Raw genomic sequence first — 12,767 nt, 5'->3', positions numbered from 1 at the left:
ATGTTGACCTTAAAACTGATGCCAAAATAATAGCGAATCGACTACAAGTTGTCATCCCCTCCATTATTAACTTAGACCAGGTGGGCTTTGTTCCAACTCAGGAAGAAAGGAATAATACCATTAAAATACCTTCTCTTATTTCACACTGTTGGCTACAGAAGGTTCTGCTGTGTCTCCTATCATTAGACTCAGAAAAGGCATTTGATCGTCTTGACTGGAGATTTCTGAAAGCAACATTGGAGCAAATTGGCTTACCTCTGGATATACAGTAATTAAAAAAAAATATGGCTTTGTACTCTCCTTCATCAGCCCGTATTAGGGTGAATGGCCTACTTTCTGACTCAGTCCATAAAAATGAATGGGACCCGTCAGGGGTGCCCTCTTTCACCACGTTCGTATATTTTAGCAATGGAGCATTTGGCGATAATTAAATACATGATAATTCAATACATGGTGTTGATATTGTTGGTAAACAATACAAGATAAGTTTATTCAGGGACGTTTTCACGCTCCATATAACCAACCCATTAACAGCCTTCCTGGTACTTTTAAAGGAATTAGAACTCTTCGGTTCCTTTAGGTCATTTCAAAATGAATGCAGCAAAATAGCAATGTTTAAATATTTCTCTTCCTGAAGGTATCCAAGACTTCCTTGCAAATACATTTTCTTTTCAATGGGTTCAACATTATAATAATTACCTGGGGGTCCAGATACCCAGGCAACTTGATAAATGATATGACTTAATTTATTATTTGCTTTTGAACTCAATGCAACAATGCCTTAGGAGGCAGTCACCAATGCTGGGACAGATGTCCATTTTTAAGATGGACATACACCCTAGATTCCTTTATATTTTTCAGGCAATCTTGATTCGGGTTCCACATTCTTTTTAGAGCGGCTCGATCTATGCTACTAAAATACATTTGGCCCAGATCCTCAGCTAGACTTAGGTTTGATATGCTAGTGAAGAGGCGAGGCACTAGCGGAGAAGGCCTGCCGCATCTGGAACTATAGCATACTTCTCAGTAGGGTACTAAATTGGTTCCATCACGGATCCATTAAGCAATGGGTGACCCTTGAGTCTGATTTATTGCCAATCTGATTTATTGCCAATAAATCTCTTTCATGGCTTCTCCCTATTGATTGACCACCTTCAACACAGGTAACGCTTTTGATTTCCTTTTTTATGTTTGGGACAAAGTCATCAGGAAGTATAATGCATCTTCACGTCCAGGGCCACTAACTCCAATAGTCGACAATCTGGGATTTTCACCTATTATGTCGTATAAGGGTTTTTTTGTTGGCAACAGACACATCCATTACCTATGTGGCATTCATTTTTTGGATAGGGGCTTTAAACCCCTGGGAGAACTTAGTTCTTGTTCTGACCATAAGGGAGGAGAGTGGCTCAAATTTTTTTTAACTGCGTTATTTCTATGTTAAGCTGAGTAGGGCGAGTTTTTTTAGGGATGTGACTAGGTTTGAGGAGTTGTGCTTTGCTGATTCAAGTGTCCCCATGCCCTCTCTAAAGTGTATGGCATGCATTTCCTAACCGCCCCATTTATATCCGTGACTGGGAGCAAGTACTAGGCAAATATGTGACCCCTGAGGACTGAGATTAAGTGTTCTCACTCACTTTCAAAATATCTCTATTTTCTTACTTTCAGGAAGGCAACTATAAGATTCTGAGTAAATGGTATTGTTGTCTGGTCCTATTAAACAAAATTAATCTGGCTATCTATCTCTGACCAATGCTGGAGATGTGGTAAATTGAGAGGAACACTACTACATCTTTGGTGGTCCTGCCCAATTATAAAATCAATTTGGTCGGCTTTATTAAAACTTCATTTGGTCACTGGCAAAAAATGGCCTGAGATTCCAGAGGTAATGCTTCTCTCCTTGATCCCAGGATCTATTAAATCCTTCAAAAAGGGAAAATTTTGATTTTTGCTGATGGCAGGTAGAGCTTTAATTCCAAGATATTGGTAAAAAATCTCCAGTGTATAACGAAACGCGTAGGGCGAAGTGACACGCTGACATCACCAGTACCCACGAGTCCCAGAAGGACGGGTTTTTGTATGTGTGCTGGCCTACACATAGGGTTTTAAGGCATTATACTTTCATTCTTGTTGTAAGTGAAACTTTTATATCTATGTGCATTAAAAACTTGCAATTTTACATTATGTGGAGCCTTTTGTGTTTTGGGGAACTCCTATGACAACTGTGCCGGGAAGATTGGTGTGTCAATTTAGAAGTTCTTCTGAAGTTTAAAAGGCCCTGGCTGAGTATAGAGCCACAACGCTTTTGACCTCTTGTAATGAGAGGTCTATATAATTTGGTAAGCGAGTCTTTCAGCAGTTGGTGGTGGTGTTGATACACCGAATCACAATTCAAGGTGGTGGATGGTGGCCATACTCACCCAGAATAATGGAACGCATCACTTGTGGACTTTATATTTTAATTTATTTAGCACAAATTTATAAAGTTATAAATCTCCAATATTACCAACAATACCAGAGAGGGTAGTGGAGATGAATCATACAGTGTGGATGGAAGAGCTAGTATCCAAAGAAAACAAAAATGATCTTAAGTTTAAGGACGTTTGGACTCCATGGGTGGAGTTTCTTGAATCTCCTCAGTTTTTATCTTTTTTAAGATAGTCAGTGTAAAATGCTACTTGTTTGAGGGTTTTTTTTTTTCACTTTGTTTTATTTTAATTTGTTAGAAAAGTTGGCACTGATAGTAAATCTACTGTAGAAAGACATTTGCATAATCCCTACCCTTCCAAAAGTTGAAGGTCATGAGGTTATATTGTAATACATACTTTGGGTGGCCACTGAGTACTTAGAGAGAAAAAGCCGCACTCCAACTTGAAGGTGAAAAATATAAAATCTGTTTTATTCGTATCCAAAAGATAAAATCAATTCAAAGTGTATCCATAATACAGTCAGAGACAAGAAATGAACGCATAGTAGTTGACGCGTTTCACGGATAAACGTCCGCTTAGTCGTAACCATGCACATACATGAAGAGACATTGCTTAAAGTTTTTCTTTTTTTTCCTGCGTTTTTTCTATATATTTTTTTTTACGTTTTCTTTCCTTTTCTTTCTCTCTGGTTTTGTTTTTCCTTTCTCCCCCTCTTTTTTCTGTTTTCTTTCTTCCTTTTTTTTTTTTTCCCCTGCGTTTTTTTCTTTTTCTTCCTGCGTTTTTTCTATTTTTTTTTTTTTTTGTTTTCTCTTCTTTTCTTTCTCTCTGGGTTTGTTTTTCCTTTCTCCCCCTCTTTTTTCTGTTTTCTTTCTTCTTTTTTTTTTTCCCTGCGTTTTTTTCTTTTTTTTCCTGCGTTTTTTTCTATTTTTTTTTTTTTTATTTTTTTTTGAGCTTCCTTTATTGATTTATTACATATTATTATACTTATTTGTTTGAATCCTTTTTTGGATATTTGGTTCACTCTGGAATGCTAGGGTTATTGTGCCTAAGTGATATCTGTACGTTTTGTAACATGTATGTACACACTTTGATACATTGTTTAATTTGTTTGTGTATATATTTATACCACATGCATTAGACTGTTCTGTGATGTGATTATATAAATGCATGTTGTTATAATAAGGTGTATCTTTGTTGTAACAGAATTGGGGTATATAATACCCAAGGATGTTTTATTACTATATTGTACGATCACTATCGTTTATGGAGCACATAGCTGTGATGATATCGGCTATTTATTATATACATGAATTGATTATGATTTTTCATTTCTTAGTAGTGTTTATTTTATTTTATATTTTCCAGGGTTGTTTCATTTATCCATTTTTTCATAGCATTTTTTCTGTATAACCTTATATATGGTTATTTTAAGGAGGCATGCTTCATATGCATCGATATCCTCTACATGAGACCTAGATGCATGTTTTCCTTTATTGCCATTTCGGCGGTGCATGTATGTATTTCATACTATCTAAATCGAGGGACTTCTCTCTCTTTCTTTTTCCTTTAAAGAGGTTTTATAGTTTGTACTAGGAGAGATCATCCCAGCAACTCAAATGCATTTTACGGATATGGCTTCCTATTTCTTATTTTGCTCTACATTTTTATATCTATATTTATTTTTATTTTCTTTAGCTTTTACTTTGTCTTTTTTCTTTTTCTTCTTTTTTTCTTTTTCTACATTATCTTTGTTATTATTGCTTTTTATTTCTTTTATTCTGTTTTCTATTTTTCATACCCATTGCAATTGCCTTGCTGTGGGTGGTGTTTCCATACATGAAATTTTGCTGGGCTGTTTGCATTTGTGAACTGGGTGCAGATGACTTGCAGCTGTGTGCTCGATTAACAATGATCAAGGATGAGCTCAGGAAGTGTTAGCCACTATTTAAGCAATATCTCTTCATGTATGTACATGGTTACGACTAAACGGCCATTTATCCGTGAAACGCGTCAACTACTATGCGTTTATCTCTTGTCTCTGACTGTATTATGGATACAATTTGAATTGATTTTATCTTTTGGATACGAATAAAACAGATTTTATATTTTTCACCTTCAAGTTGGAGTGCGGCTATTTCTCTCTATACATTACAGTTGCCTGGACTGCGGATCCTTGCTGCACCTTATTTTGATGGTTGGGATTACCTTATCACTGGAGCGGTTCTTTTGCCATTTCTGCTGATCTGTCACTGAGTACTTAGGTCAAAGCTAATAAGCAATGTTGTTTCTTTTTTATTCTGTTAGTACAATGCCATATTTCCCTTTCTTCTTCTTTTTTTTTAAATAAAAATATATTAAACAATATAGGCTCTTTACCGTGATCGATGATGCGGTGTGTCCGAGTGACACACCCCATCAAGGATCACTGTGACATTGACTCAGAACAATGAAACTCCTGCCTGTCTGCCAATATGCTATAGGCCGGGGGGGGGGGGGAACTGGTTAACCACTTCACCACAGCTAATTGCATGGTACAAATGGGTTGTGATTGGCCCTGTCTGTGCCATGTGATCACTTTGACAACTGTGAACAATCACAGAGATCAACACAATCGTACACAATGAATGGCATGAATGGAAGCCATCCATTGTGTACAGTTGTCATGTGATCTGCTGTGATTAATCACATCGATCACATGGTACTGGCAGCAGGCTGGTACACTGATCTATCCTCCTGATGACAGATTGCACCAGAGCACGACTAGTGGGGCGTGCGAGAGGTGCGATCCTGGGAGGATCTCATTTGACATCCACCCAGGATAACAACGTTCCCACCCAGCCTTCATTTAACAATAGGCCGGTTGGAAAGCAGTTAAGCCCCTTCTTGCCCACACATGGAATTATATTTTATGTATGCCCGCAGTCCACATTCCTTGGACAGAAAAGGAATGCATTCAATACTATACGACCATTCGTAAAACACTGATGAATCTAAAGCAACTGTCAAATATACAGATGAAAGTGAAAACCTTTTAAAATATTTCTTAGATCAGAGTATACACTATTTGATCTGTAAATAATTACAAATAATATGATATGAATTAGTTCCAATGTGCAGAAAGAAAGGAAAGGTTGGTAACTGTAGTCAGTTTTGAGAAAAGCGTGCACTATAAGCTTCAACGAGCAGGGCCCTCTGATTCCTCCTGTATTGAATTGTATTGTAACTGTACTGTCTGCCCTCATGTTGTAAAGCACTGCACAAACCATTGGCGCTATATAAATACTATTAATATTAATATTCCTAATGCATACGTACCTAGAAAAGGCTGTGAGGTAACCAGGTGCTGTAGCAGAGACTGGTGACACCATTGATCAAAATATATATTACCAACACTCGTGTATTGTAAAAATTAACGCTCAAACATTTATTTGAAAAGATCACCTCACAGTGGTAAGGTGCAGCGTTTTGGGGTCATGCAAGATCCCCTCATCAGGTATGGATCACATGCCTGACAAAGGGGACCTGCATGGCCTTGAAATGTTGCACCTTACCAGTGTGAAGTGATCATCTCAAATAAATATTTGGATGTTAATTTTTGTATTTTTATATAATGATATATATTTTGACTTTTGAGAACAGGGCATTTTTCCACAAGCAAGTATACTCAGTGTCAAATCTTCAAAACCCAAGCATGACCTTCCAAGTCAGGTGGGTGGCTATGATGCTAATTGCTGAGCTACTGTCAGCATATAAATAGATGTTCAGCTTTCCTATTATCCTTTAACTCACCTCTCTCAGGTCCTTTACAGGATTGGAAAAGTCCATTTGCAGTATATTACCCAGTACAGGTAATGCTAGAGGCCCAGGAGGGAAATCCTTTGGCCGAGAGAATTTCCTCCATAACAAAGCCAAGAGGAGGAGGCCCAGCAACAGTGCAGTACTCAGCTCCATGACAGAGAATTCACATTCAGTCTGTTTCTGCTTCCTAGAATACAAAGTACGACACTGAGACTACACCTCCCTCAGAGTCGGATATGATCACCATTGGTGTTTAGTTACACTCAGCTAGTTCAACCCACAAAGCAAGATTTTCGTGTTTTAAGCACAACAGCACAAGTACAAAAAGGACTAAAATTGCTCAACACAAAACAGCAAGCCACAACAACAAAAAATTTCAAAGATTTTTATAAATGTAAATATAAAACTCTGATCAAATGTATGCACAGGACAGTACAAGACCAATTAGAAATAAAAATATAAAAATTAAAAAAATAGTTTTTTTCCTCAGCTGTGAACTACTGAATGTTCTCTTTTGCTACATCCTGCAATGCCATGGGTACAAAAATGAAAATTTGGTACAATGATTAGGAAACATAATTAGGAAGCATAAAAAAAAAAATTCAACACAAAAAAAAAAAAGAATATGTGGTTTAAAAACATGATTATAAATGATTAAATACATTTCATATACTTATTATCTTATTACACCTTTATGAAACAGTTTTTTTTATTACAAAGACAAAACAAGTATAAAAAAATAAAGCGTTTGTAAACCCAACATTTCATATTCCTTACATGTGCCTGCTGTACCCTGTACTGTACTTGTATGAAAAAGTTCACTGGTTCACTTTGTATTGCTTCCTTTGTGTGAAATCCCTGGTGTTCCTGTCAGTCCCTCTGCTTTCTATAAAAAAACTGACCACACTAAGGATGAGAGCACACAGTGGTCAGTTCTCTAGCTATGCTGGGAACTCAGCCTGCTCTCCTCCAATGATCTGATTGGCCTGACACCCCCCCCCCCCTGCACAGCCATTCACTGCAAAACTTGGGGTACTGCTGTTTTCCTCCCCCAACTCTTATGCAGCTGAGAACAGAGAGAATGTCATCACTCATATCTATGCACAAATGTTTTTGCCCTTCATTTCTATTTCAAACTGAATGGGCTGTTTTACAAGGTGATCATTTACGATGACTTTAACCACTGCAGCCCCGGAAGGGTTTTACCCCCTTAATGACCAGGCTTTGGAACGCGGTGGCCCCTGCAGGGAACACTAGACCCAGAGACAGTTGACTGACTGTTAACACTGACTCACAAAAACACGACCAAATCCCATACATAGACTGTTGGAAGAGGGTAAAATAGGGTGACCCAGATTGGATACAAAAAGCAAGGGAGGAACAGTGTAGAATTATGAATATGACAAGTGAAACCGGCAACTAAGAGTACCAAATACACATATATACAGCCTGAGGCTGAAAAGTAGCCTCCCCCATACATAGAGGGACATGTCATGGGTAGGTATGAGCAGAAAACGAGTCCCGATGCCCCACCCTGGAGACTGGGGAATCAAGCTTAAGTTGTTATGCCGCACAAGAAGGTGACCAGACCCGTCAATGCCCAACCTCAGTGCATATACTTCCATATGTACTGGGGTGACACTGTCAGTATAAATAAGATACATTTATACTCAAATTAGATAACGGAAGTGACCAATGGGCGCACAGGTCAAGAGTCCATTTCCACGGGGGGCGTGGCTTGGATGTAGAGCGGAGAAGACGTGTGCTCCGGGAGCTCCTGCCATCCTGACTTTTTACACCCATCCTGCTACCTAAAAACCGCTCAGACTTACCTCCGGGACCCTCATCAGTGATACTGTGCATCCTTGGAACTCACCCATGCCCTCAAAACGCTGCTCCGCAGATAAAATCTAAGAACTTGGCGCCTTCGGCCGCATGCTCTGATGCCATCTTGGTGGAGCAGCTGCGTGCACTTCTTGCCGGCATGGTGGCGGCTCAGGTCTCTGATACCTCTCCCGGTGCCTCGGCCCGTGCGGTGGGACCTGACACTGAGGTCATTCTTCATGATATAGAACACAGCAAGACATCCCTACTGGTGTGGATTGACCACCTGGCTGAGGAATGTAACCTCATCCGCAACGACCTGGACAAGATCAGGGGGTGCCTCACCGAGGCTGAGCAGCGGGTCTCTGCCGCTGAGGATACCTCTACTAGACACTCTGACATCCTTGACGGCTTGCAATCTAAAGTTGATCTCCTTATGGCCAAAGCTGACGACGCTGAGAATCGTATGCGGCGCAACAACGTGCGGGTCCTGGGCCTGACAGAGGGAGCGGAGGGAGATGCTCCGTCTGAGTTCGCTGAGCGCTTCTTTAAGAACCTCTTGGGCATGATGGAGGTGTCCCCCACCTACGTGTTGGAGAGGGCTCATCGAGTCCCCACGGGTAGGGGGATTCTGGGTGCCCCCCCAAGACCCTTCCTAGTCCGCTTCCTGAACTACAGGGACAGGATCCTCGGTGAGGCCCGCAAACAACCTGACCTGCGCTATGAGAACGCCGCGGTACATCTGTATGCTGACTTCTAAGCGGATCTACAGAGGAAACGCAAGTCTTTCACAAATGTCCGTCGCCGACTGCGTGAGAAGGGAGTGCAGTACGGTATCCTCTACTCATGTCGCCTGCGGGTCACTCATGGCGGAGTGGTGCGCTTCTTCAACACACCGGAGGATGCTGATGCCTGGTTTATGGCCCTGCGTTGAGGCTCTGGAGGTACTCTGGGGGTCCCCTGTTGTCTTCCCTCTCCTGTTGCCCTTCCTCTCTTTTCCCCCATAGTCGCTATACGGCCTCCTGCTTCATCTTCCTCACTACGGGCGGATTCCTATTGACTGTCTGAAGCCGGATTCTCCTTCTTTTTTCCTGCACTGGCCGTCCGGTCCTCTACTGTTTGACATACCCCTGCACTGGATCCCTTGCATAGGGGGCTCCCGATGAGAGTGCCCATAGTTTTTTTACCCCCTTCCTTTTTTATTTTTTGGCCTGTTATTCCACGGCTCTGACCCTTGAACTGGTGAGGGGTGGCGGCTGCTGCCCTGCTGACTGCTCTAGGGCATGTGGTCCAACCGATTGAGCAGTGTTTTTCTTTTTCCTGGCCCCTGCGCCAGATGATTGCTGCCTAGGCTTTTTTAATTTCAATAGATTTTTATTGAGATATGCAAAAATAATACAAAGATAATACAACAACAAATGGTCACAGTAAATTGCATAAGAGCTGCCTAGGCTTTTTTATAGTCAGTTGTGCGTTGAGTTCACTTTTTGGGGATGAAGTCGACCCGAGGCACTGTTGCTTCCTGGTCGACAGGGAGTTCTATGTTTTTTCTGTTTTTTTCTACTTTTGATCTTTTTTTTTTGGCTGCATACCCATGCTACACCGTGCAATGTCATGTATTTTATGCTGCTTCACTGTTTTATGATCTCTCACAGTGGGACGGAATCTGGACTATACGCTTCATTCTGCATGGGTTTGAGGGGTGGCGTGGTTGGTTTCTTGCCTGGCCTCTGGCTCCCCCCACATTGCGCATGATCCTCCTCTTTAATGCTCCCCCCTTACACTATGGCGGACCAAATTATAGTGCTGTCCTGGAATGTGCGGGGCCTAAATAATAAATTCAAATGTGCGCTTCTCTTTAAATACCTCCAGTCCTCCAAGCCACACGTGGTCTTCCTCCAGGAGACCCATTTAACGGGGAGTGCTGTTTTGGCCCTTCGCAGGCGCTGGGTGAGTCATTCCTTCCACGCTACCTGCTCCACCTATGCCAGGGGGGTCTCGATCTTGGTGCATAGGGCCTTGCCCTGTCATGTTGAGAGAGTCATTACGGACCCCAAGGGTCAGTATATTATCCTAGCTCTTGAGATTAAGGGTAGAATGTTTATCTTTGTCAATGTGTACGTTCCTCCACCCTTCTCTAGTGTTGTCTTATAACATATCTATGATCGTTTGGCTGAATTTTCGGCCCAGCGTATCTTTGTGGCGGGGGATTTTAATAACATTTTAGATGGTGACTTGGACACATCAAATTTGAATTGTCAGTCTTGTTTGGAGCTGTGCACCTGGGCCTCGACCCTCCAGCTCATGGAGCTGTGGCGGTGGAAGCACCCGCAGACTCGTTCTATTCTCATGTGTCCTCCTCACATCACTCTGGCTCCCGGATGGACTTTGCGTTCTGCTCCCCCTCGGTCTTGCCCTTTGTGCTGTTGGCTAGCTACCTGCCTGCCGGTCTTTTTGATCACTCGCCACTGGAGGTTCTGCTGCGTTTGGGTGACCGGAGTGAGCGGGGTGACTGGAGGCTGGGCTGTGGGTGGTTGCAGAACCAGAGAGTTGTGGAGGGGATGGCTGGCAAAATTGCCCAGTATTGGGAGGTTAATGACCTCACCTCGTCTGCCCTGGTGTGTTGGGATGCATTCAAGGCCACAGTCTGTGGTGATTATATTTCTGCCATTAAGTCTGCCCGGGTGGAGTGCGCTGCAGTGCGGAACGACTTGGAGGAGGCTGTTTCAGAGTCCGAGGCGGTGTTTGCTTCGGATCCCTCCCCTGAGGCGTACTCCTCCATGGCGCAGGCCAGAAGAGCCCTGCACTTGCATGTGTCATCGGCTACTGAGGCGGAGGTGGGGTCGCTACGGGCCAAAATCATTGAGCCTGGGGACAAAAATGGCAGGCTTTTGGCTAACCTTTCTGCAGACGCTAGGCTCCAGACTGTAGTCCCTGTTATACAATCTGCGAATGGCAGCATACTTAGAGACCCTGCCGAGATTCTCCTGGAATTCCGTAATTTCTATGAGCGTGTGTATGGGGCAGACCCTCCCCCGTGGGCGGTCGGGGCTTGGGGTCTCTCGGGGAGTTGGCTTTGCCTACTCTGTCTCCGGAGGACGTTGCTCTTTTGGAGGCTGAGTTTACCTTGGAGGAGGTTGAGCTGGCTATTCGCTCCCTCCCCCCCCCGGGAAGATCCCTGGTCCTGACAGCCTGCCGGGGGACTGGTACAAGATCTCTGATCTGGCTCCCAGGCTCTTAAAGACATATGCCTCTTGCCTGGAGTTGGGAGCTCTCCCGGAGTCTATGTCTCAGGCGCACGTAGTTTTAATCCACAAGCCTGGGAAGGACCCCACGCTGTGTTCAGCCTACCGGCCTATATCTCTTTTAAACTACGACTTGAAAATACTCACCAAATTGCTTGCTACCAGGTTGATGAAGGTCCTTCCTTACTTGATCAATATAGACCAAACTGGTTTTATGCCGGGCAAATCCACTGATATTAACATCCGTAGAGTGTTTACGCATTTGCAGGTCCCAGCGAAGGCACAGGGTACACGCGTAATGGTGGCGCTTGATTTGGAAAAGGCATTTGATACTGTTGACTGATCCTACATGACGATGGTGCTGGAGGCGTTTGGCTTCGGCCCAATTTTTCCCAAATGGGTTGCCATGCTTTATGACCAACCTAGCGTTCAGATTAAGTTGGGGGGCAGGCTGTCTGGTCCCTTTTCAGTCGCGCGGGGCACCCGTCAGGGGCCCCCTCTCTCGCCAGCCTTGTTCTCCCTGGCGGTGGAGCCTCTGGCGGCAGCTATTCGCGGCTCTGGGGCGATCGGGGAAATCCGGGTGGGGTCCCTGGAGGAAAAGTTGGCGTTGTACGCTGATGATATTGTTCTTTTCCTCCGGGACCCTGGCCGGTCACTCCGGTCGGCCCTGGACCTGCTGGTGACTTTCTCTGATCTGTCTGGCCTGCGAGTGAACTGGGACAAGTCGCTTATCCTTCCGGTGGACGCGGGGGCCCGGGTTCACGCGGACTCTTCTTTACCCTTATGCTGGACTGACAGGATTAAATATCTGGGTATAGTTATTTCCCCTGACATAGGAGATTTTTGCGACCTCAACCTGTTTACCCTTATGCTGAAATTTAGAGCTAAGCTCCGTTCCTGGGCTAATCTTCCCTTGACTCTGATAGGATGGATCAACTTAGTTAAAATGAAACTGCTTCCTCCTCTTCTGTATGTGCTTCGCCACTCCCCTGTATGGATACCTAAGAACGTATTCCGTCAGATTAACTCTCGCATTCTCACTTTGCTGTGGGGCTCTCGCCCTCCCAGACTCCCAGACTGGCAACCTTCCTGCATGTTACTCCCAGTCCCATAGACCTCCTATTAGACTGCACATTTTTACTGCATGTTCTGAAAGTGCACAAAAAGTCCTGCATGCTGCATCTTTGGTGCACTTTCTGAAAATGCAGCAAAAACGCACAACCTAAAAGAAGTCTAAGGGACTGCGGCTAAGGAAAACTGCGAGTACATCAGCACTGCAGCCAAACTGCAGCACACCAGTGTGAGCCCAAAGGCTTGTGTGCACTTACAGCAGGCACTGCCACTCAACTGAAAAGTGATCCACGCTCAGGTCACTTTTCAAAAGGCATTTGACAGGCAGTGAGGAGGTGATATCACATTTCCTCCTTGCCTGTATTAACTTCCTAAATGCCAGTCCCTCCAGGTGAATGGC

The 12,767-nt window shown here is 43.5% G+C and overlaps 1 protein-coding gene across 1 annotated transcript in view; it reads right to left on the bottom strand.

Moving 5' to 3' along the window:
• Positions 1-6,441, bottom strand: part of LOC309565119 (cytochrome P450 2J6-like) — a 35,270-nt gene extending 28,829 nt beyond the window's left edge. Inside the window, exon 1 of the mRNA XM_082269901.1 lies at positions 6,219-6,441. Within this exon, the coding sequence (XP_082126027.1) occupies positions 6,219-6,380 (162 nt within the window). The 5' untranslated portion in view covers positions 6,381-6,441. The remainder of the gene's footprint in view (positions 1-6,218) is intronic.
• Positions 6,442-12,767: the final 6,326 nt, after the last annotated feature.

This window comes from Pelophylax lessonae (genome assembly GCF_965119305.1).
Source record: "Pelophylax lessonae genome assembly, chromosome: 10".
NCBI lineage: Eukaryota > Metazoa > Chordata > Amphibia > Anura > Ranidae > Pelophylax > Pelophylax lessonae.
Note: the sequence above shows the minus strand (reverse complement) of the source record. Positions and strands in the feature narration are given on the sequence as shown.